The sequence below is a fragment of the Polistes dominula genome, unplaced genomic scaffold (assembly GCF_049000335.1).
Source record: "Polistes dominula isolate Pdom_NZ unplaced genomic scaffold, Pdom_raw_medaka contig_31, whole genome shotgun sequence".
NCBI classification, from domain to species: Eukaryota; Metazoa; Arthropoda; class Insecta; order Hymenoptera; family Vespidae; genus Polistes; species Polistes dominula.
In genome coordinates, this window is record NW_028300925.1 from 7,258,692 (window position 1) to 7,285,000 (window position 26,309).

Consider the following 26,309-nt stretch of genomic DNA (forward strand, 5'->3'; position numbering starts at 1 on the left):
GACGATACTTTACTCGGACGTTTATTATGTTACACGGCGAGAAATATTTATGATTAAAATAGGATAACGAATTTAAAAAAAAAAATAGAAAAGGATAGATGTAAAGTACAAAGTCAAAGTTTTATAACACAAACTTAGGAAGTTATTTATTTCTACAAAATGATTTTTATTTTAACGTTATCGTGTGATGCATTATCTATCGCGACGTAAGATATTCATTATCAAAATGGGATAAAGAATTTTGAAAAAAGTATATAGAAAAAAAAAAAGGATAGAAATAAAGGAAGTAAGCAAAGCTGCAAAACACATATTGCATTCTAAACAGCTTCCTAGACAAAAGACCTATTCAATCGTAGCCGATTTCATCATTCTGTGTTGAACGAACACGCCAACAAATATACATATATATTTGCCATAGATTGTATGTGTGTGAGCATACATAAACGCGCTTGTATGTAATTTCGAGGACTCTAGCGAGACAATGAATACGCGCTTGTCAAAATACAGGAGAGACCATAAGGCTAATTTGCACGAATTTCGTAACGCTCCAGTCTCATTCACGCGAACCAACCAACTAACCACCCCCACAAATTTCTACCCCTCCTTGTGTCTCATCTAAACTAAGTAAGTAAGGGTGGATAGAAAAACCAAAGGAGATTTGTGTTTTTTTTTCTTATTTTGTATTCCAAATACCGCATTGTGGTATTGCGTTCCTTTTCGTGACGCGATTAACTTGAATCATCTTTTTTAATTATCAAATAAAATATAATTACAAATAGAAACAAAATTTAGGCCAATTTCTTAGATGATTTTTGCAAGATATGAAGGATTTTATCTGTAGTTTCAAAAAAAAGATTAAATAAACGTACGATCGTCTTTAGTTTATAGAAAAAGATAGTACAATAGTAATAGTCAACGTTTAGTCACATTGTAAAAGTGAAATCGCCTCGTGTTTGGGATGTTATTTGTAGCACATTAGTATTGTATCGAAGTACTGCAGGGCGTTGGAGTGTTTAAGGGCGATTACACGCAACGACAAGGGTGGCTTTATTGGAGAAGGATGCCAGTGATTCTCAATCAAATAGTATCTTGATTATATTCGATGTAATTCTAACACAGTTCAATTAACAAAAAATATTTTCTACTCGTATTTTTATCGTTACGATCATTAACAATAAATTTTCGAATATTTGCGTTACCAAACGTCTATTGTATTTGATTCTATTACTATTTAACGTAAATCGAGTTTCATGGAAAGAGTATTGAATCGATTAGGCTACTGAAGTTCGATGCACCGACCAATCAAGCTCGAATTAGCCGCACTGCGGATAGATTCGTGTTCCAACTATCTCTCTCTCACTCTCACACCCTTGTTTAAAAACAAGAATCGGTGATTCTTGAAGGAAGAATGAGAACGACTGCTTAGGATTGAATTTGGTCGACAGTTTGACATGGCACACGGGTCAGAGGGGTAAACGGGGGAAATAGTATAGAGGAGCAAGAGGAGAGGATAGAAGGGAAAAGGGAGAGGGGGTAACATAAAAAGCACGGCGAATAATAGACTCCAACCCTCTCCAAACATCTCCCCCTCTCTCTCTCTCTCTCTCTCTCTCTCTCTCTCTCTCTCTCTCTCTCTCTCTCTAAGTTCGCTATGCGAGCCATGGTCACGGGTGCCCTGGACCGGAATCTAGGCTTATATTCGAAACGTGTGCCGCCCCTTTCCTTGCTTCTCCCAACCCCTCTTCTATCCAGTATATACCTAGTACTTCAGTAATAGATCAACGATAGACCTTTGATAGACTTGTAATACATCCGAAAGAAAAATAACCGTGGGTTCGACATTTTGTTTCTCACCGTGAAAAATCTACCCCACCCCTTTCTTTAGCCCTATCATCGTCAGTTGTTTGCCAACTTCCACGTTTGTAGTATTCTCGTATTAATCTTATAGTGACAATTTTTTTATTTCTTTCAGTTATTCATTTTATACAAATTTAATTATGGTAAAATATGAACAATTAGGATAACTTGTAGAATAAAATATAGTATAATAATTTTAATATCAGTGTAAAGTGATCTAACGAAAATTACAATTGAATTTTTGTTTTGTTTGAAACGAGTAGAAATATAATAACTTTGTTGAAAGGTACTGAAGAGGTAACTCTTTATTTTTTTATTCTCAAGTACCAAGATAATAGTGTCGTTGAAGGAACAATGAAACAAATCTGTTAATACTTTGGGTGTCCACAATGTGTCCATTCTAGCGTGAGTAGCACGAATACCTTTTTACCGGCGCTAATCCAAATTCGACGAGAGCTTGGCACCGAAATATAAAGTGATCGTTCTTCCGGAAGGATCTCTGCCTGTAAAAGGAGACAAGGATCAGACGTTAGGAGCAAAGAGAAGTAGATAAATAGATACGTATACAGATAAACACACACGTACACATATATGTATTTGTATAACTATCTATTCATGTAATTTTTCTATACAGGATATTTTATAGTATTTGAACATAACCTCAAAAATCGTTTTTAGTACGTTAAAATAAGAACAAAAAAATTCACATAATCACATAAAAAAAAATCCATCATTCTAGTTTACCTTTTCTCAATATTTTCTACTAATCGTTAATTAAATAATATTAAATATAATAATATTAATAAATAATAATAATAATAATAATAATAATAATAATAATGTAATTTTTATTATATATTTACTATTAGAAGAAATAATAAATAATTTAAAATAGAGTATGTAAAAATTTAATATAAAGTAAAAACAAACCTTTTGGAATAGCTTAATATATTTAAGTATAAAAAATATTTTTTTGACATAACCTATACGTGTATGTGTGTAAATATGGTTGTATCTATCGAACTATATATATAGCAATAAAAATAACTAAAGCGAGTGAGAAAAAAAGTACAAAAAAAATAAAAAAAAGTAGAAAAAGATGGTGGAAAAGTGATTTTTTGACGCGATATCGGCGCCATTGTTGCGTCGAGTGCTCGTCACCGTATGTCACCAGGAAGAACATCAACGAAAGCTGTTACGCAGCCGCCGGAACGACGTTAACGTCGATACTTTATCGCTAACAACCTTCTCTCTTTTTCTTTCACACATATATACATATATATAGATAGATATACATATGTATTGTATATGAACGTAGGTACGAGTACTTTTATTCAATCTTTTTTACTCATATGCTATCGAAAAGCTCAACTTTCGAGTGGTGGACGTACCCCAGAAATATATTTTATGACACAGCATCATTGAACCGAACCGATATCTGATTTTATAATTTCGATGAATCGACAACAATAAAATATTCAATGATGTTGTTCAATTAATTTCAATCATCACATGGTTTATAAATTATTTTTAATACAATGTTGATTATTTGTCGCCATTTTTTTAAGAATTTATCTCACATCACTGGATATTATTACTTCATAATTGGAGTTGAAGGTAAACAAAATTAGGTTGAAAAGTAAAACAATATAGATAAATAATTTGTAATGAATTTCGCTTATTATTAAATTTTTAATATTTCTTTTTTTGTATGATAAACAGGGTTAACAATAATACATAATAAATTTTTCTAATGTAATATCTATTTTTCATTGCGTTTTCATTTTAAAAAGTGCATCACGAGTTTAATATAATTATTAATTATAATTCTTCTCTCATGTTAATCATTGAATTTAGATTATTGCTTAAGAAAAGGTAATTTTTAGCTTGTAAAATTGGAAAAAATTTGTCTAAGAAGAATAAGTGATTTATTTTTCAAATAATACCTACTTCTATTTGTATTTCTTCAAATTTATGTTGATCTGTATATTAAAAATGTTCGCGACCTCTCTTGTAGTATTGAATAAATGTGAGAAGGTATTAAATCGAGAAGTACCTCGAAAAAGGCATAGTAAAAGGAAGATATTAAAAATGTCTTCCAATTCTTTCTAATACGTTATTTTTTAAAGTAACAACCATATCACAAATGCTTCAAATTTGTACCAATTTTAGTAAAAGAAAAATTCCAATTATTTTACTTGAATATTTGATTGAACTAAACAAAATAATTTTTCAAAAGTAAACAAATTTATTTTCCAACTTCCATTCTTTCATTTCTATTAAATCAATGCCAAATATAGACGTATCTTAAATAAAATTCGTGAATGTTAAAATAAAGAATAAAAATATGAGAAAGTTGTGTCCAATGTGTTCCTTCCGTCAAAAAAATCGAAATAACTAAAAAGTTAGATAAAGTAAGTAAATACTTTTCAAGGAAGACAAGGAAAAAAAATAAAAGAAAGAAAAAGGAAAAAGAAAAGATAAAGAAAAGTGAGGAGAAGGAGGAGGAGAGAAAAAGGAGGAAGGGTATAAGCGTTGAGAAAGGAGCGCGTAAAGGAAGAGCTTTTTATTCGTTGATCGCACTCACTCTCTCCCTCTCCCTCTCCCTCTCCCTCTCCCTCTCTCTCTTTCTCTTTCTCTCTCTCCTCCTTTATTTCTTTCGTGATGGCAACGCGCCACGGGAACACAACGTGCAATTTTAATCCTGGAATTACTTCCATTTTATTCCAATTTTCTTGCATTTAAACCGTCTAAGCGAGTTTACTTTCGCAATATCATTGCCGTGGAGCGTTGCCTTGCAAAAAGCTGAGGATGAGGAAGCAAAGGAGAAGAAGAAGAAGAAGAAGAAGAAGAGGAAAGAAGGAAGGAAGAAGGAAGAAGAATAAGGATGAGGAGGTGGTGTTGATGGGGGAAGAGAAGAGAGATTGGAATAAGGCGAAAGAAAGGAAGCGAGTCGAGTTTCGAAGGAAGAAGAAAACTAAGAAAGAAGTGGGAGAAGGTTGGAAGTACCTACTCTAATAAATTTACGACCTAAAAAGGTTAAGCCGCGTTAGCCCTGTTCTTTATATTTCCGCGTGCGCGCGCGCGCAAGCGAGAAGGATTGAGGGGGTGGTGAAGGGTCCGGGAACGTTGCTCCGGCCGGCAAACAGGCAGGCAGGCAGGCACGAGTCAATGAGAGAGAAAGAGTAAGATGGAAATAAATGGGAGAGAAAGAGAAGAGGTTAAGGGGAGGAGGAGGTAGGGTTGGGTTGGTATGAAAAGGAGATAAAAGATATATAAGAGGTACGAAGGGAAATTCGCTTATTTTCTCATCATTTCAACGTAGCATCTTGTCCATGACCTTTTCCTCATCTACGGGGCCAGGAAAGAAAATTGCTTCTCTACGAAGTAGAGGAATATCGTCCTGATAAAACCTGCAAATCCTTCGCCAATATCCAACAAAACGACCAACACGCAACCTCCAGACAATTCTGTTTAGATGTATTTATTATTATACTAGTTTATCTAATATCTTATAGTATTTGTTAATTTTTGTAATGTTATATTTTACATGAATTTATAAAGATTTTTATTTAAATTCATGAGACGTGCGTTTGGTAATTAAAAATATTTTTTTGTCTATTCTCAATCTATAAAATCAAGAAGAAAAAAATTGAAGAAATTTTAATAATAATATTTGAAAAGATCACACACCGGTGGTAGATTTTTATCCTAATTGGAGCACGTGTTTTTTACGGAAATAGTATTGTTCATTTGTCTTTACTGAATCTTTTACAATTAAAACGACAATTCTTAACAAGATTCTTGTAATAATATTTTACAAATATTTCACCAGTCATGAATTTTTATTTAATTGTGAACATGTTTAGTTTAATAATTTAAAACGTTGTATATTTCTGTATTACGTGTGTGTCGGACTTTTAAAGTCGAGAAGATAAATCTTGAAAAAGATTCTCAAGAATGGAGGAAGAAAGTGAGTAAGAGAAAAGAATTCGGGCAGTTGGAGAGCAGCCAAGGAGTTAACAAGGTCGGATGTTAAATTGCAAAAAGGGTCGTTCTACGCTAAAGGAAGAAATTTATTTATATTTCGCGTTGATTCGAGAGAAAAAAAGAAAATATATAAAAAGAAGAAGGAAGAAAGAAAAAGAGAAGGATAGTTAGAATTAGCCGAGCTCGTTCATTAATACATTTTCATTTCCTCGAGCGTCTTTTAGAGAAATGAAAAATAAAAGAAGTTCCAACGATAAGCCAATTACTTAACCATTTTCTTTGTGACAAGTTGAACGAGAAGCAACACTTCAATCGAAATTCCATCTTGTCAGTTAACAGCCTGTCTTCGCTTAACGAGCGTTATACCACAGGATTGCTGAGCTTGATAGAGTGCAATAAAAACGAAATTAAAAAGTAAAGAAACAAACAAGAAAAATTAAAAAAAAAGAAACAAGAGAAATCTTTAATTTCGTTTGGTTGGTCTAACGAGTTAAAGTCGAAGATGACAAAGTGATAAAAAAAGTAAATAAAAAAATAATTCTTGATGGAATACTTTTCTTATATATATATATATACAAGATCATGGGCCACCACGATGTTCTGGGATGGATCCATCTCTATTATCTCGTTTCTCATCTTTCCCTCTCTCTCTATCTCTCTGTAAATTCGTCACGAATACACGCAATAAGGCCCCCCAATCGTCGTTTCTCCTTGCCATTGAATAATTCATAAGCTGAGAAGGCAAAGGCCGATAAGCATCGGCTCTTAACGCGATAGACTTTAGCGGGCTGCCAACAGCAGCCATGTTACAATAAAGAGATCAACATGGCCGTCCTACTAGCTCCTTACCCCCACCATTTACTTCCTAACTCTCTTTCCTTCTTCTTCTTTTTCTTCTTCTTCCTCTTTCTCTTCCTCATCCTATTTTCTTCTTCTTCTTCTTCTTCTTCTTACTTACTCACTTGGCCAACCATTCCATTTTTCTTTCTTTTTCGCACTCGTTCGGTCCATTTCGGAACACCGTCACGTCGTTCACTTTCGATTTCGCCCTAAGGGCTCGTTACCCTCTTGATGCCGAAGAACGAAGGGTGGACTCCTTTAGACGGCCTCCTTTTCTTATTCCAGAACCGCTTCCAGGGGTGGACCGCCCCGCCCAGAGACATTTCTCAAACCCTCCTTCGTAGAACGAGTGCGCCAGCGCACTTCTATGTATGTGTACGTTTCGTACATATGTGTATACTTGTATATTTGTATTACATTCTGCTCTCTGTATATATGTGTATACATATATATATACTTACACACAACGTGCCAGAAAGAGAAGCTTAACAGCCACTTTTCTCGCCCTCGATCGAGTACCACAGCTCGCCAAAGGAACTCCATTTTCGCCAACCCCTCTTCTTTCTTTCGTTTCTTTTTTTCTTTCACTCACTCTCACTCTCTTTCTCTCTCTGTCGCACTCACGTGCTTCTTGGCAGGGAATTTGTCAGTTGACCGCTCTCACAGAACGTAAAAACAAGTCTGAATCGGCAGGGCTCTTTCAAAACAGGGGAACTAGTAACTTTACCCTCATACCATACACAACTATACTCGACTACGACTCCTGACTTGTTTCTTGACACTTGGAGAGATGAGATTTCTAGTTGCTAGTGAAGAGTGTTAATTAAAAAGAGAGAGAGAAACAAAAAGAAAAAAAAAGTATAAGAATTAACAAACTTATTCAATTTATTTATTTAAAAAATTTTATTTCGATTGATTTATTATTAACATTTTTTTTCTTGTTCTTTCTAATGTTGCAGGTGTGGTTTCAAAATAGACGAGCCAAATGGCGTAGACAAGAAAAAATGGAAGCTGCCAGACTTGGTTTAAGCGAATATCATCATGCCGCTAACATGAGGTATGATTTTCAACTTCTGCTTTTTATCTTTTCTTTTTTTTACTACGAATGATACATTTGTAAACGAGAAATTTTATCGAAAAGATATACACATTTTATATAATCGTAGATTTATTTGCGACGGCGTCCATTAATTAATGCGAAATTCGGATTTAATAACGACGTAGTTTGTGGTTCGTATTAAATTAATAAATGATGAAATAAAGAAAAAGACGAAAATTTAGCATTTTTATGTAAGGTATAAATAAAGTTGTATAATTTAGTTAACCATCAAAGCTGTGATACTATCTTTCTCACTCACTCTCTCTCTCTCTCTCTTACTCTCTTTGTGAGTGAAAGATATTAATTAAAACGTAGACAATAATAAACGCTGTCATAACAAATTGCCTTTCACGAAGTTTTATCGATCTATCTATCTCTTTCTCTCTCCCACTCACGAGTTTAACGACTTCTGAGTTAATTAGAAAGACAGAGAGAGAGAGAAAGAGAGAGATAAACCAGCAATCTACATTTGATACTACGATTATATATTCCTCGAAGTCACGAAAGTTAGTTGACCGAGTTTTGAAGTTAAGTAAAAAGGAATAATCATAAATATATCCATGGTTTGGTGTCTGGTAGAAACGTCGGTGGAACGACTCTTGGATTACCTGGAGATCCTTGGCTCGCACCGCCAGGACTTTTGAGCGCACTTCCAGGATTTCTGGCAGCGCCGCACACAGGATATCCAAGTTATTTAACCTCCCCGAGACGATTGCCCTCACCTCCGAACGTTGCTGCTGTGGCTAATGCGGTCCCAGGTACGTCGAACCTATCGAGACACTTGCTATCGAGTCCAAGCAAATTCGTCTCCATCGGATTTCGATTGGAACAATTTTAAACGAAAGATTATACCCTAATATCTTTCCTCCTCATATATTCAATCTCTAATATAAAAAGCAAAGAACGAATAAAGATACATCTTTTGACTGGACTGATTGATCTTTCAACTTCTAAATAACTCGGTACGTTTATTTTACTTTTCTTATTATTCATTGTACGTACAATTAATATTAAAACACAAGTTTAATTTTCGATACATATTATTATAATATTTTATTTTTATTCTATACGGTTTAATGATGAAATAATATTCATACAATTTGATAACATTAAATTTAGAATTTTAATTGTAAATATGAAAATGTTCTACATTTAATATTAATAAAATAAAAAAATATTACTTATTAATATTTTCAAGGGCTCTTCCAATGCGATATAATACTCTCTATAAATTGTATTCGAAATAAAATAAAATAATAAATAGTCAGCCTTGAAAAGATTAATTTCAAAATTAATATAAATTCTATAATTAAAAGAAAGATCAATAAAATTGCCGAGAGATGATAGATAATTTTTATCGAACGAATAAATATAATTTAAAGAAAAAGAAAAAAACAAACAAAATGTTGAATTGTCTGCAGGAACATTGGGAGGTGGAATGGCAAGCATAGGAGGTGGTAGTCACGTCCAACCACCACCTCCAAGTCCACCGGGTCACGATCCCCGTACGAGCAGCATCCAAGCATTAAGAATGCGAGCCAAGGAACACGTCGAAAGCATCACCAAGGGACTTCAAATGGTCTGAAGTTTAACATTAGATTCGAGAAGATAATCGAATTTACCAGCCGACAAAGTTGATGCCGAATTCATCATCTTTGCTGTTTGTCGTCAGGAACAGGAACGAAGATTACGAATATATTTCTTCATTGGAATTTATCACTTATCGTCCAGCCTTCCATCATCTTGTTCTTGGATTTTATTTATAAGAAACATTAATGAATGAACTTACGTTTGAATGTTCGTGAAAAAGAGGTTTTACCGAAAAAGAAATCCGTTTGATCCCAGTTTTAGAAAGAACTTTTATAATCGTGGGGTGTGAGACCACCAAAAAATAAGAAAAATTAAAAAAGGAAAGGAAAAAAAACAATGAAATTATGAAAGAAAGAATTTAGTACCTGCTTTCGTTGTTCGTCCAAATAAAAAAGAAACAAAGGTAACAAAAAGATTTAACCGATCGACGAAGTAATCGAAGTAAAGTTTAACAACAAGCAAATTAATTGAAGAAGCAAAGATGAATTGAAGTTCTTCGATTGCATCATTGATACATGATTATCGAAAAACAATAATGGCTTACGTAGGTATTTCAATGAGACAATGAAATATAAAAGCGTGTTTATCGTATTCCACGATGATGTGCAATATCAATCAGAGAGAAAAGAGAGAGAGAGAGACACGACCATGACGATCATGTTCATTCGACGATATAAGCGGCGTTTAATAAAATGAGTGATCTTTTATGAGCATGTGTGTGGGTGAGTGATAAAAACTACTACGGTGACTTGAAAAACTTTTGAAAAAAAATAAAATCGTGCAAGTTTAACAAGTTAGATCGTGGATTTGAATGAACTTCATACGCGTATGTATTTGTATGTATATTTCTTTCGTGTGTGCAAGAAAAAGAGAGGAATGAAAAGAAATAATGATAAATAATTGAAGATAATACGTTTATCCTCTCGATCGATCGATTTTTAAATCGGTGAAGTGTTGTTTGTGACAATCATACGAACGTGTACGATTCAATTGTCACGTGTGTATAAGAAAATTAAAATTAAAACTTAACCCGAAGAGTAACTACAAAAATTTATGTATTTCTCTATTTTGATTTTTAAGAGAAAAGAATCGTGAGTGTATTAGAGATGAGAGAGTGAGAGAGAATGAGAGAGAATGTGTGTGAGAGAGAGAGAGAGAGAAAGACAGAGATAAACAAAAATTAATTATGAGAGACTGAAATTCTTATCGATCTTTTTTCTTCAATGAATTTTGACAGGAATCGTGTAAAAATTGATGCTAATGATTTTCGTCATTTAATTATAATTCGAACAATCCTTTAACAATCCTTGCTAATGATAAGGAGGAATAGAGGATGAAGAAGTCGCTCGTGTAGTGGTTAAATAAAAAAAAAATAAAATAATAAAATCTTCCGATGGTATTTTAGGCTGCCAGCAGTAACACATTCTCACGTACGTCCCGACGTTGTCCTAAACGTCAACAAAAAAAAAGGGAACGTATACGCCGTTTAAAGGATTAGAAAAAGATTAGAAATTATCTCTCTTATGTAGCGAGTAATAGCTTCGTAAAAAAACAAGGAAATGACGAAGAGGACGATCGGTGGAAATAACATTTTGACATAAACAATATTCTGCAGTATTAGTATGTTAAGAAGAAAAAAGTAATTAATGATTAAAAACAAAAAAAAAAGAAGAAATAAATAAAAAGGAAAAAAAAGAAGAGGAAGTGGAAGAAAATGAAGAAGGGGAAGGAGGAGGAGAAGGAGGAAGAGGAGGTGAAAGAGGATTGTGCATATTATGCGTAGAGTCATTATAAGAGGAATGTAAATTCGAAGAGCTTTTGAAAGAAAAAGAGATCGGTCGTATGAAAAGTTAAAAGAAAAAGAGAAAGAATTGTTCGATTCAATTGGATAAATTCGAAAAATGAATTTTTTTCGAATTTTCATTTTATGTTTGAAAATTTCATCGATCGATCTCCGTCAATCTCTACGCGTCCGATGATCATCAAACGTAGATAAACTAAAATCATCCACCCTAAATCATTCCAAAAAACGTCTGTTTGTATATATTACCTGCTCTCGTGATAAAATAAAAATTTGATGTACATATTTAATCATATTCAACGTCGTTCGAGGAAGAATATCCCCTTTTAGAGAAAATAAAGGTGCAAGCGCTGATAAAACGTAGTAAAAAAGAAAAAAAAAAGACAAAAAAAACAGAACCATAACCCGTCAGAATGTTGTAAGATAGATGTGTCCTGTGAATGAATCCACATGAACATATTCCTAATCCTTTACTTAATTTAATTCGCAATCATTGTTTGAAAGAGAAAAAACAACAAGTATAATATCTTTAAATTATCATTAACTAGATTTATTTTTTTAATACTATACAAAATAATTACATTTTTTAACGATGAGTAGTATTATAGTTGAACATTTCTATTTTCACGATTTTCGATCAGTACGTAGTAAAATAATTTGTTAATATTTATAAATAGAATCAAAATTGCCATCAGAGAATTACACGTAAATATTCACGACATATTACGAATATACTAATTTCAATTAAACGTTCTTTATTATCTTAAACGATAGATTAGAAAAAAATTTCAATAAAAAGTTAACCAATGTCCATCATCGTTAATCCTAGCACGGATATCGAAGATCGGTAATTCGTGCGTGTTAGCTTTTGACGATTAACACTCTGATAGGAATAAGTCGTCTTTCGTGGAAAAAGAATAAAAAAAAAAGAAAAAAAAAGGTAAAAACAAACAAAAAAAGAAAGAATAAGAAGAAAAGGAAAGAAAAGAAAAGCGTTAGCGTCAGAGCGTGAAAAGATTCGACGTTAACAGCACCAACAACGGCTGCTGGTCGGTGGAACAATGGGTGCTGAATGGTCCCTGAACGATTAGGTATTCCAATCGTCGCGTTTAGGGGTCGCTGTGAAGTGCGCCAAGGGGGTGGAGGATAGGAAGGGCTGGCTGGCTGGCTGGCTGGATGGCTGGATGGCTGGCTGGATGGCTGGCTGGATGACTGGCTGGGCTGGCTGGCTGGCTAAGAGGGCGCCAGAACTCACCCAATAAAATGGTAATTCCTGTTTGCCAAAGTTAACCATGCGAGCGAGCTTGGAGATTCGAGTCCATGCGTACTCCCTAACTCCAAAGACTAATAATACCGAGAGCAAAGTGCTAAGCCGACGGTGATATATAGTTTGAAGAGAAAGTAAGAAAGGAAGAAACGAATTTCTAGCAAAACCTAACACAAAACTTCTTCAACCTACGAATTCCTAAAGAATTCGATCAAAAACCCCTTTTCAACAAACTTTCCTTTTTCTACTTTGCTTTTTTTTCCTCACCTTTTTTTCCACAAAACGCCAACTTTGCGATCAATGATTTTATCCAACTGGAAAGGATTTTCTTCTTTTTTTTCAATAAGTTAACAATGAGAATAGGAATAAGAATAGAACAAGATAGGATAGTGAGAGAATGTTTTTTTTTTTTTTAGAGAAGGAGAAAAGATAGAAACGGAAAGAGGAATAAGGCAAGATAGGATAGTGGGTCATCGAAAAAGTTAATACCTAGATATCGAAAGTTTCATTACTATCTCGAACGAGTAATCGTAACTAACTATGATATATAAAGAAAAAAAAAAGAAAAAAAACCAAACAAGAAAAAAAAAGTGGAAATAATTCGAGTTGGCGCTTTAGCATGTAGTAAACCGTGGAAATGCGAGGGAGAGATATCGTTCCAACGTTAATCAAGGTTCCATGAATAAAATCCATCGGAGCGCGATGGTCAACGGCGTTTTACGATCAATTTGACCGAATTAGCCGGTCGTTAACATGCATATCAGCTTAAACGCCGAGTATAGAGATTGAAGGTGACACACGAACAGTTAAGGCTCGAAATTGGCACGGAAATAGTGACTTTATTAAATTTGTTTTGGCCTGGAGGAGTAAGAGGAATAGGAGGAATAGGAGGTGGAGTAGGAAGAGGCGGAGTTGAGAAGAAGGAAGAGAAGGATCTACCTCTCTGGACGAAATATCTGTCTAATAACGCTGCTCGCCTAACTTTATTGCCCCGACAAAGTAAAGAACCAACGAAGGACTCGAATAAGCTCGCTCCGAGAAAGCAACGAGATCAATGAAACTCAGGAGCAACCGTGCGGAATCCGCAAACAGTGGTAACAGTGGGAATTCGTCGAACCGCTTGAGAATATACTTTAACTCCCATCTCTAACTCTCTCTCTCTTTCTCTTTCCCTTTCTCTCTTTCTCTGTTTCTCCGTTTCCCTCTTTTCCCTAATTTCTCTTTCTATCTTACGTCGTCTTACATATACGTTTAACGATGCGAATATTCATTAAACGTTTGCTCATCATCCAGACTACGTCGTTCGAAAACCCAATCCCATTCTCTTTCTATCAACTTCTTGTATTCCCAACACATTCTCCCAAAGAAGACTTACGGACTATCAATCAACCCCAAAGGACTCTTATTTCTAATTAAAAAATAAAAAAAAAGTTATGAAAAAGAAAATGAAGAATAAAATACGTCCTTGTTCTACTATAATATAAGTAAGTATTTTTCTTCTCAATCGTTTCTCATGTGATTGTCTTGAGAATAAACATTGAAGCATGAGGAGATGTTATCAAAAAAAACATGGGAAAGACATAATTACCATCCCTCTTAAGTTAAGCCATATTTTTTAATAATCTTTTATAGCATACATACTATCTACCGTCATCAGCGAGTTAGAGATCCAGCAAAAGCAGCATGATATTGGTAAATAGATAGATAGATAGATACAGATAAAGAGAGATTGAGTGAGAAGCGAGAGGGCTAGGGGAAGAGGGTGTGAGTCGAGCTTCTGTTTAGCATTATTAATTAGAGAGCGGCCAAAGTCGTACTAAGTTGGCGAGTACATAAGCAGAAATAATATTTGCACGGGCGTTCATTAGACGTGGCAGCCGACGGAGATGGCGCCACAAACGCGAGGCCGGATTCTCATTAAAATAACCGTGCGTCTCTCCCGGCACTCTCTCTCTCTCTCTTCGTCATCCCTCCTCTTTCTCTTCCTCTCTCTATCACCAGCACCACCACCACCATCACCACAGCCACTGAGCAAAGCTACTCGTTCTTTCAAGAGAAACGCGAACAGAGGAGGTTTTTCTCTGGCTGATAAAGAAGAAGGTAAAAAATAAAATGGCTGACGGCACGGTTAGAGAAAGAAAGAAAGATAGAAAGAAGGAAAGAGATAGAGGGATGAAAAAGGGTAGGGAGACAATTGAGAACAAAGTGAACATGGATGGTTTCTCACTCTCTCTCTCTCTCTCTCTCTCTCTCTCTCTCTCTCTCTCTCTTACTACCCCTTTTTTCTCGTTAGACATAAAGTAGAACGAGGATGTAGTAGCCAGCGGGATGTTAGTTAGATAGACAGAGCGAAAGAGGGAGAAAGGGAGAGTGAGCGAAGTAGAAAAAGTATCGAGGAAAAAAAAGAAAAAGAAAAAGGGGCCGGTAAGTGAAGAGGCAGGGCACCGAGTTACGAGGTAGTTTATCTACCTCTAGATAAGTTAAATGAAAGTCGCGGTTACCCCCTAACGCGAAAATACGCTTGGGGAAAATTTCGTTTTTTCAGGCTGATTAATGTAATAGGTATATACCTCAGTGGCGGCTGCGGCGGCTACTCTTCGAGCAAGATAATTGGTCATTTTATCTCTTTCCTTCTTTCTCTTTCTCACACACACACACACACATACACATTCATTATATATATTTTTTTTACTCATTCTCTCTAATTCTCTTTTCTCTGTCTCTCTTTGATACTCACGAAACGTCGCGTTAACGTATGTGAACGACGGCCTCGTGTGTTCAGTCCATTCCTAGTTTCTCTCTTTCACGAAAAGGTTGCACTACTGGTGCTGCTACTGCTACAGCTACTGCTACTGTTACTGCTACTGCTGTTGCTACTTCTCTTCCTCGCTTTTCCGCACACCGTTAGAAGACGAACAATGAAAACGTTTAAACGCGGCGGCCCGCAAATTGACGTTGACATCAATGGCACACCGTTGAAACTGAGAGCCACCAGTTTTTCTTTCTCTTTCTTTATCTCTGTTTCTCTCTCTCTCTCTCTCTCTCTCTCTCTTTCTCTCTCTCTCTCTCTCTCTCTCTCTGTCTTTCTCTCTATCTATCTCTTTTTCTCTATTTCCCTTCGTTTTTCTTCTTTTTCTTTCCTCTTTACGTTTGACTTTCTTTTTTATCCTTTTGCAACTCTCATTAAACGTTTTATTATCAACGTCCGAACAAATTCATATGCATTTATACGACCGACACGACAAGAAGGGTATTCCGTTGTGTTACGTTTTTTGTTACAACGTAACGTGCAACGAATTACTATTATTTATTATCCATATATCATTGAACATGTTGATGAGAAATTAAATCACGTAAAGTAACAAGAATCTGTGCTAAACAGGCTAAAGGTGGGTGGGGATCGGGTATAGGAAGGGGATGATAGTGGAATGTAAAAGTTAGTAACACGGATAAATCTCGCAAATAGGAGGATTCATCGAGGATTCGCATCAGAAGGACGTTACTTCGAGCGTAACATCAGACATGAATTGGCTATCGTTCGATAAATATCATTCGATTCGATTCGACATTCTCTCTCTCATTCTCTCTTGCTTTATTACATTTTTTATCTTGCACGGAAGGCGGAAGGCAAATAGCAAAGGCTGCGCCTCGAACCACGAACGGGCTAACAACAAAGTAAAGCGATGGTGATGGTATAAAAAAAATGAGTGAGAGAGAGAGAGAGAGAGAGAGGAGGGTTGAAACAGGATTGAAAGGGAGCGTCGCGACGGTGCGAAAAGGCCGGCGTCGATCGAGCGTTAATTAAACAATTTCGCGAGCGAGATGCGCATTCGTAATTGGAAAAAATCGGCGAAACGAATATCTGCATCGAAGAGTAACTTTCGAGCGTGGACGCGTTAAATGAAGACAAAAAAAGACTGACGGAGAGACAGGAAGGATCAGTTGGGAGGGGAAGAGGGTTAAAAGAGAGAGAAAGAGGCAATGAGAAGGGGGTGGCGTTGAGGAGGGGACGTGGGGGGAAAGGGTGTTCAACGATGGCGGCGACGAATCGGCGAGAGGGAGAGGACGGAGGAGTTCCGAAATGAGTACCCGTGCAAATACGCCAGGATTGTTTTTGCCGCTAATTGCCCGGTTTTTTGCAGGGGCTCGGCCAACAATCGATTTGCATTTCAAAGGTAGTTCGGCATAAAAATAAAATGCACCCTCTCTCGCCCTCCCTCCCCCTGACCGCTCGCCCGCCAACGACCATCCAATCCCCTCTCCTTCACCGCCCCGTTAAAAGTTGACCGGCTAGTGTCCGTGTATACGTCCGTCTGTCTGTAACCATCACGTTAGCAACGTATTCTCATACAACCATACAAATATTTCTATCTCTATAGTTATCTATATATGAGATAGAGAGAGAGAGAGAGGGAGAGAAAGAGAAAGGTATTATATGAGTATATTTGTGACTAATTACTCGAAATTCGTGAATACTTTTAATATCAACGTGATAGAATGTTGTATAGGCGAAATAGAAAAGCGACAAGTTGTTATAGTTTTTATTATTCGTGAATTTAACACAAGAGAGATAGTATGTGTACAGGGGATATGGTTGTAGATTGGGGAAAAAAAGGTGCGAACTTTAGGAACGATTCGATTCGGTGAAAATAGCCTTTATCTTCTATTAATAGGGGGTGGTTATCGAAAGAAAATGTCATTGTTAGGCGGTCCAACGCATTTCCACAGTTTCGCGGCGAGTTCGGAAAATAGGTTAATATTCGTGGCGATGGGTAGACACGACGATCAGAATGAAGGACGTAAAGGGTAGCTTGTGGAATAGATGCTGGAAAACGTAAACGGGGTAGGTGATGGTGGAGGTGGTGATGGTGGTGGTAGTGGTAGTAGTAGTAGTAGTGGGAATGCCGGCATCGTATTCGCCGCACGCCGAATATTTCGTTTCCTGGTGCTCCTGTAGGAAGGGTGGACAGTATTTGATTTTACGCAGTACGCATGGACCGGTTTCCACGAACGTTAATTATCACTGACCACCTACGGCCCCATTACATTCCAATCGACCCCTTAATCAACGCATGATTGGTGTACTAATTGATTGCTACTCCGTAATTATAACAGTGCACTGCGCCAGATACAGGTATCGCAATCCCGAGACATCAAGAAGCGAGAGAGTTACGGCAGAGTGAACCTTTCTCTTATCAAATCAAAATCTAATATCCCAGTTCTTGATCTACTTTTTTTTCTGTTAACCCCTTTGCTATAATACAAAATTTGCTCGACAAAGAAATATTAATCTATTGATTTTTGTTATCGACTAATGTTTCGTTCAACATTCATATTTTTCATTTTTATATTTTGTACAGTTATGATCGATTTAGAAATTTTATTTCTTTTTCTTTAGCTTTATTGGTATTTATTCAAATTATCATCAACATAATTCTTATTATTTATAATATTCTAATGATAGTATCTTTTTTTTTTATACAGTTCAAAAATTAATTTCACCGCAACATTTTTGGATTTATAGACGTATGAGCTGCTGCTGTACAATGGTGAGAAACGTAAGTATTGAGCATATTTTTTCTTCTCGGTCGGTAAAAAATCTATAAATGATGTACCACCGAAGATATTTATTAACTATCAGTCGATAAAATAGAGTTTCTGTAATATCGACATAAGCTACTTAGAGAAAATTGGTGGTAATCAATTTCATTGAAGAATGAAATTCTTTTCTACCTTCAGACCCTTGAAACTAGGGTGAATTTTTAAAAATTTGTACAAGTCATTACAGATCATCATATTTTTTTTCATCTATATCAATATACTAATATATATCAAATTAATATTTAATTATTGCACTTTTTTATTCTTCCTTTTACGGGTTCGAGTCACTTCTAGAGGAACACCTTTTCACACCTATGTAATAATATCAAAGAATTATCATCTTTTTATCACCCTTTTGAAATCAATAGTACACATTTTTTATTTATATTTTTTATTTTTTTCGAACGAGTCACCCATCCTGTTTATTAAACGTACTCACGTTACTTGACTCTAATGATTTAACGAGAACTAATAATTTGGCTGTTGACTAAATATTACATTATTATTAAAATTGAAATATATATATAAAAATATTTAATGTTAATAATGAAATTAAAATTTTTTTATAAAATTTAAAAGATCAGCCGCAAATTTTAATTAATATTCTATGAAAGTGCAAATATAATATATTTTACAAAGACGAGATTTATACGTAAAATTAATAGCACTTACATGTTTATCATGATCGGTACATGTTTATAATGATTTTCATATAGTAAAACGCATTTGTCTGCGATTCTACTTTCATGAAATCGCAGTAAACATGTATATATATATATATATACACATGAGTACATAATAGCGTCATCCTTTCGGCGTCCACGGCATTCCTGATATTTACAATTAGTAACATATTAATTCGGTTGATTTGAAACTGTATGCGCGATTGCGGTTCACGAGGCTGTATAGAATTTCATTAAACCGTTGGTTAGCCACTCGCCGTTCGGTGGAACGTAATCAACGGTCGGATTTATATCAATTATTAGAAAATATATATACATATAGATATATACATATATATAGATATATATATATAGGATCGATGCGCCGAACGATTCTCATTTCATTCGACAAATGTTGTTTTGCCATTGAACGATGGACACCTCTCACCCGCTCTTTGAATATCCTAAACTGCTACAAATACTCTTACACGCAAGAGATTACGTGAAATGTCGATGGAATCATTGATAAAATCATTCGAGAATCGGGTTTCGACTTATGATTTTGTTTTTAGCTAATATGAGCTGATAAACGTCTAAACGAATATCGTTTTAACTTTTTGCGGACTACCGCCGCCATATACGCGTTCTGCGTAAATCATTAATTTGGCTGGAAAAAAATAAAAAAATAAAAAACGTAAGCACATTGATATAACGCGAAGGCAGAAATTTGAGCTGGCAATTTGAAATGACTATCGCGACAGCAGTTCGGTCCCCCTCGAAATGTTTATAGCTTTGAATCGTCCCGTTTGCAAAGAATTAAACAAAACTTTTGATAACAAATAAAAATTATTTCCATTCTATGACAACAAAATTTCTAACGTAACGGGATATAATATATAACAAACTGTTCCTAAATAACTCGTGTTATACATCAAACAATTAAACAATCTAAACGATTAACTTTCTTCAAATTAGATATACATACTTAAAGATGACTATTTATCTATATTCATATAAAAAAAGAATAAATCTAAATAAAATAATGAACAATATGTAATAACAAGGGCATAAACTATTCCTAAACGACTTGTGCAATGTATCAAACAATGAAACAAGCTAAACGATTAACTTTCTTCAAATTCGATGTGCATATTCAAGATGACTATCTAAACCACACCTCTCTCTATCACTCTTTATCTCTAATTTTCCAACCACTCAGAATGCAGACCATAGCCTGGTGATCAGCGAAGTTTTAAATAGAGATTCATAGAGATCTAAAGTCAAAAGAGAGTGAGAGAGAGATAGGTATAATTCGATAGAGTATAGTCGTTGTTCTATTCGTTCTCCATGAAGGAGACAAGCGTGTTCTTACTCGCGATAAACACATCCAAAAAGAGAAAGAGATAGATAGAGAGAGATGAGATACGCATTCATCTATAGATGCACATATACGATATACATAGTTATACTATATACGTGTTGAAGAGAGTACAAAGGCACGCGACGGCCTGCCGGCTGGGCATAGATGCGACGTTGTGCATCGGGAAGCAATGCATATTCAAAATCCAGCCGCGGGCAGCATGCCAGGGCAACGGAGTCTCTTGTTTTGCGCCCGGCTAGAGCACGAGTCCGCAAATTTGGTTACTTCATTTTGAGCTCTGACCACCACCCACCTTCCACTATCCTCCTCATCCTTCTCTTCGTCCTCATTCTCTCTCTCTGTCTCTCTTTTTCTCACTCCCTCTTTCTCTTTCTCTCTCTCTCTCTCTCTCTCTCTCTCTCTCTCTCTCTCTCTTTTGTGTATAGATATACATACATATACATATATATGCATATACACATATGTATTTATATACATACACATGAAATTCTCTTTCGCTCTCTTTACTCGACGTCGCACACTCCACGTTTTACCCCTCGGCGTATGTCCGGGGTTATGAATTTTAATAGCTTTACGTTGTGCTACGCGGGGGTGGAAGGTGGTCGCCGGGGTACGAGAAGAAGAGAAGAGAAGAGAAGTGAAGAGAAGAGAAGAGAAAAGAGAAAAGAGAAAAGAGAAAGAGAGAGAGAGGAAGAGGCAAAAATGGCGGCCGGTTTTTCGCCCGTCAAATTGTCGATAGATTAGATTAAAGAAAAAAATCGAGAGAGAAAGAGAAAGAGAGAGGTAGTGGTGGTACTGGTGACAGTGGTGGTGGTTGATGGTCGTGGTGTTGCTGATGCTGATAGTTGATGGTGGTAGTAATGGTCAGGGTGGAAAAGCGTGTGACGAAAACGACGTTTCGTTCGAGCCTCGACGAGCCCCGACGACGATGCATTTTTTACCGATCGTTCGTGTTTGTTCGCGCAAGCGTCATAAAAAAAAATAAAACAAGAGAGAGAGAGAGAGAGAGTAAATGTTTTTTTTTTTCAAGAAAAAATAACCTTTTTCAATACATTATTTCTCCCTCAAAAAAAAAAATTACGGATACACAAAATTATATGATTCAATATGAGAAAAGATCTTAGCTCGGAGACATCAATGCAATCGGGATTTCGATTTAAGAAATAGTTTTGTTTTCAATAAACTAAACTATAAACAAATTTTATTACTATTACACGAATTTAATAAAAGAACTTTTATTTGTTTTTATTTTTAACCTTCGAGTAAATCAATCAGTCGGTCGTCTAAAGTCGAACGCGGCACATCGTTTCGTATTTACTTTCTCAATATTATTTTATTATAAGATTCCTTCCTAGTTTTCTTTTTATAATTTTCGCATAAAATATCTCCTAAGTATTTTATTTTATATTGTTCGTATTTGGTAATTATTATTAATTTATTAAATATTTTTTTAATATTCTCTGTAATATACTTACCATTAATTTACATGTAACAAGAAAAGAAAACGTATAATTATAAAATTACAAATAATATGTTATTCTATTCCAACAGATACTTACATACACCTGTATATTCGAAACTACCCCAATTTTCATCAAACACATCTCGTAAGTACATATTATTTTACATTATTATTTAATTCACTTCTTATTATTTATATATCAAAAAAAAAATTTTAAATACAATCGTAAATTATAATAAATTCTTTTCTTATTTCCAACAAGTACATCATGGAGAACAGTTATACATAATATATTGAAAATAATTCTAATTTCTCTTTCTCAAAGAAAAAAGAAAAAATGATAAAAACAATCACCTTAAACAATATTCACCTGAATCTTTGTTTGAAATTCTTAAGATTAATCCTCGTTTATTCGATAGCCGTTAACACTTGTTAACGTGTTGTACGTACTCGCGGCCAATTTAAATCGTTACCCTGAGTTTCGAAATCGTTCGGTACCACCCTGGGGAACGTTTTGACAATAGTACCGGCTGCCTCATCAAGTGAAATCATCGTCACCAAAACTCGCAGATGGCTAAACGTTTCGAAGCTGAGTTACCCCCTCTCCTCCCTCTCTACCCTTGTCCACCTTCTCTGTCACTCTTTCATTCTCTAACTCTGTCGCACTTTAGTCATCGTCCATACGAGCAACTCTATCTCTCTCATACACACATATATACGCACACACACTCTATACACTTCCGTCCCCCTACTCTTCTATCCCCCCAATTCATCCGCATAATCTGCTTTCGTTTTCACCCTGAATGTCGTTAGCGCGTTATGAAACTCATTAATCTCGCAAATACTGCCCAACAATTTCGTGCCACGTTACGCACCATTGAATTGCGCCCCGAACTACGAAATTCACGATTGCTGAAATTCACGGCGCCGGCGTTCCTTCGATTTTTTTTTATTCCTCCTACCTCTACCCCCCCCCCTGTCCCCTCCAATCCTCTCACTTTGTCTCTCTCTCTCACTCCTCCAACCAACGAGTTCTCGAGCCTGTGTCCGAATTGTAACAAAAAAAAATTTTTTCGCTGTAAAAAAAGAGAGGTACGTTTGAGCGAGAATGGGCAAAAGGGAGTGGAGGAAGAGAGAGAAAGAGAGAGAAAGAGAGAGAGCAATACAACGAAAAGATAGATAAAAAATATAATATGCGTTGAATAGAACAACCATATTTTTTGTCAGTCGTATTTCAAAATTCTTCCCACCTTTCAATTTTTTTATAATAATAATTATTATTATTTTTCGAAAGAACGTTATTTAATTTGCATTTCAATTAATGATTAATATTTACGACAGACCATCGAATGCGAGGGATTATAATTTTGCTTGATATAGTTCGCAATGATAAAAAAAAAGGAAAAAAATGTAGAAACTTAATCGATTAAAAATAGAAAATGACGTTTGAAGATAATTAAAGGACGCGATCATAGTCATTTCATTCGCATTTTGTAGGTTAGATTAGAGCGTAGGAATTGCCGGTGTAGGTTGCTCACGTTAAGCTCGTCAATCAGGTACCGGTAATGAACTCTCGAGAAAAGAATAAAGGTACTAGTAGTAGTAGTAGTAGTAACAGCGGTTCTTCAGGATCTTTTTTTTCACCCGAGTACCTAGAAGAGATGGATTCCATCGAAGAAGGAAGAAGTGAGGCAGCAACCTCTTCCTCTTCTTGACACCTTGAATAGTGTTAGTTCTAACGCCTGCGGATCTCTCAGTAGCCCGGCCACTAAGACCTCTGTGGAAAAGAGGAAAGTAAGAGAGAGAAAGAGGGAGAGAGAAAACCTTTACCATGATGGCTAGGATCCCTGAGTTTCGCAAATTCGGTTCATTTGCCGCATTGTACGCGGCTTAACAGCGAAACGAGAGACCCTCTTCGTCTGGTCTCTCCATCATCGCGAACGAACCCAAGACTAGGTACCAGAGAACGATAGAAAGAGAGAATAAGAGATGAAGTGAAAGATAGAAAGACAGAAAGAAAGATAGACACCACTGATCGTCGCGAAAGAAGCTTGAAGTTTACCGACGAAAGAAAAGGGAATCCTAAGGGCGAGCTACCCATATACCCATATACACTTCTCTTCTTTATCTTTCTCTCTCTTATTTCGTTATTTCTTTCTTCTTTTTCTATGCTCCTTTTTCATGGTATCGTTCGTATAATAGCATCCTCTTAAACGACAAAACGTTCTTGCAACAAATGATAGATTTTTATTATTCAATTAAAATTTTTCTTACTTTTTGCGGTTTTTGTTAGATAATTTTCAATATTATTTTATTTGTTATTTAAGTAAATAACATTTATTGTTAGTTGGATTTGTTTTTTTGTTTAAAATAGGAGAGAATTCAATACAAAAATAATACAAGTAAATTATATTTAATTAATCTGAATTTGTTTTCGAGTATAAGTTAAATGTTAATTACTTTAATTACTATATTAAATATTGAATATCTTATTTTTCTTAATTAGAGTCATCACAAGGAAGGAATACCGCAAATCAACTACGTCATCCATTTGAAAAGTCGACCAATTTGAAAGAAAAGAGGACAGATTTTGCACCTATTACAGCGGTACAGGAATGGAACAGAGTGATGTAGGAGTAAAAGAACAGCACGAGGAAGGGATAGGCTAGAGGGGGGAGAAAACAGGAGTAAGGGGTGGTGGAATTACTTTCTAAAAGATCCTCTAATGCCGAAAAATGGAAAAGCAACGGCCTCTGCGAGAGCAGAGTTATTAGTTTTGCCAGTCGGTAGTCGAAGTTTTTAAGCCGGAAATCAATGTGCCCGGCTTGCATATATGGATTTCCGAGTTTCCTCTTTCCTCTATGACGATTTTAAAACGATAGAGGGATAGAGCGAGAGAAAGGGACTTTTGTTTTCAAAGTAACGCGTTTGGTACACCGAGAAAATGGTATTTTTTATTTTTCTATTAATTTTTTTTCTTTTTTTTATGTGTGTATGTTTTGTTACTTTTTTATACTCTTCAATTTTTTTTTTTTCACTTATCAACCCTTATTTCAAAACGAGTTATCCATTCATCCATCTTTGATGTGCTTTTTTTTTGTTTCTTCCTCTTCTCTTCTTTTCCATTCTCTTTCCCTTATCTTTTTTCTTTTTTGTTTCTTTTTTTTGTTTATATCTTCATCCCGTCCGTTATTTATGAACTTATGAAAAGCCTTCGCTATTCTACTTCTACGTTCTCTTGCTACTTCTTCTTTTGAGTAGGGATGAAAAAACTCGAGGAAAAATTTAATCTACAGAATCGTATCTCTCGGGGATTTACACGATATCGCATCGGATCGCGAATTACTTTGCGTAATCTTCTCGAGTATTTATAAAATATTCGTTGGCCTGGGAGATTCAGGGTCGAGAAGTCTAATGAAAGAAAATTTTCAAGCATACTCTCGCGCGCTCAGTTCCTCAAACCCCCCCGTGTAACCTTATCTCTCATTTTTTTATATATAAGGCATACATGTAAATATATATTTATTATAAACTGTATGCAATGCTAGCCAAAAGTTTACGCGAATCTTTACGTGAATTATGAAAGAAAAAAAAAGGAAGAATATTTGTAAGAGGAAAAATATTAAACACCTTTGAAGTAATAAACGAGATAGACAAAAACTTACGAGTTTTGTATGTTTTACGCTTTGTAGTAGTTTTTTTATCAAGGAAAATATTTTTCTTCTCAATTATCCTTTCATAAAAAAATATAAAAAATTGCCTTTACATTTAACGACAACTGGACATAGTATCTTAATATCCTGCCAATTAATATTCCAAGTATGTCTAATCGAATATTTGTAAAAGATTAACGACTATAATATCGGTATTGTTATAAATTAATTAATTACCTAATTATTATAAATCGGTAAATAACTAAAATTCTAGCACAACACAGTTTGAAATCATTTAAAGAAGGTTGAATATAAAATCAGAAAAAAACAAAAAAATTTAGTTTTACTTTTACATTTAAATTTGAACGAAACTTTTTTGCTCAACCCTATCTATATATTTAAAAATATATAAATATAAATTATTCTATCTCGCTTTCTTTCTTTCTTTCTTTCTTTCTTTCTTTCTTTCTTTCTTTCTTTCTTTCTTTCTTTCTTGGCTTTTCAATTAAGCGGCGCGCCGTGTTTAATTTTCACGAAAGATCCTCTCCAATAAAAAAAGAGTGAGAGAGAGAAAGAGAAAGAGAATGAATTTGAATAAGATGCATCTTTGTGAGTTATCGATCATGAAGAACGAGTGGACTAAGCTCTCTCTCTCTCTCTCTCTCTCTCTCTCTCTCTCTCTCTCATTTATTCTTTTCATCGAAACTCTTCCTCTTTTCTTCTTTCTTTTTCCATTCGTAAGCTTAATACGTAACTTAGTAATTTAATCAAGTCTTCGATGCCGGAGGCTTGACCAAACAACGTGTGCGACCCGGTAACGGTGACAGATATATTAGCTACGACTCAATAGAACCGTCTGCATTACATTATTCGACTGGTAGATCTCTAGGACAAACACGACATCAACTTTTCCCATGATGTCTCTTCTCCGCTCCCTATCCTTCTAGGATCGACAGGGGTTCTCAGACTGAAACACCATTCACCACGGTTACTGTCAACAAATTCATTCATCAATTTTTCTCTTCTTGTTTTCTCCGAAAACATATATCTAATATTATTTTCTTTCATTTCTTTTCAATTAACTTTCGATGAAAATTCATTTTCTT

General features: G+C 35.3%; 2 protein-coding genes across 2 annotated transcripts in view; one reads left to right on the forward strand and one right to left on the reverse strand.

Annotated features, from left to right (window-relative positions):
- Nucleotides 1-11,805, forward strand: part of LOC107074001 (retina and anterior neural fold homeobox protein 2) — a 47,810-nt gene extending 36,005 nt beyond the window's left edge. Inside the window, exons 3-5 of the mRNA XM_015335009.2 lie at nt 7,647-7,744; nt 8,366-8,544; nt 9,208-11,805. Of these exons, the coding sequence (XP_015190495.1) occupies nt 7,647-7,744; nt 8,366-8,544; nt 9,208-9,371 (441 nt within the window). The 3' untranslated portion in view covers nt 9,372-11,805. The remainder of the gene's footprint in view (nt 1-7,646; nt 7,745-8,365; nt 8,545-9,207) is intronic.
- hbn (aristaless related homeobox homeobrain) overlaps nt 2,157-26,309 on the reverse strand; it is a 51,201-nt gene continuing 27,048 nt past the window's right edge. Inside the window, exon 5 of the mRNA XM_015335008.2 lies at nt 2,157-2,360. The gene's annotated coding sequence lies outside the window, so the exon portion shown is untranslated. The remainder of the gene's footprint in view (nt 2,361-26,309) is intronic.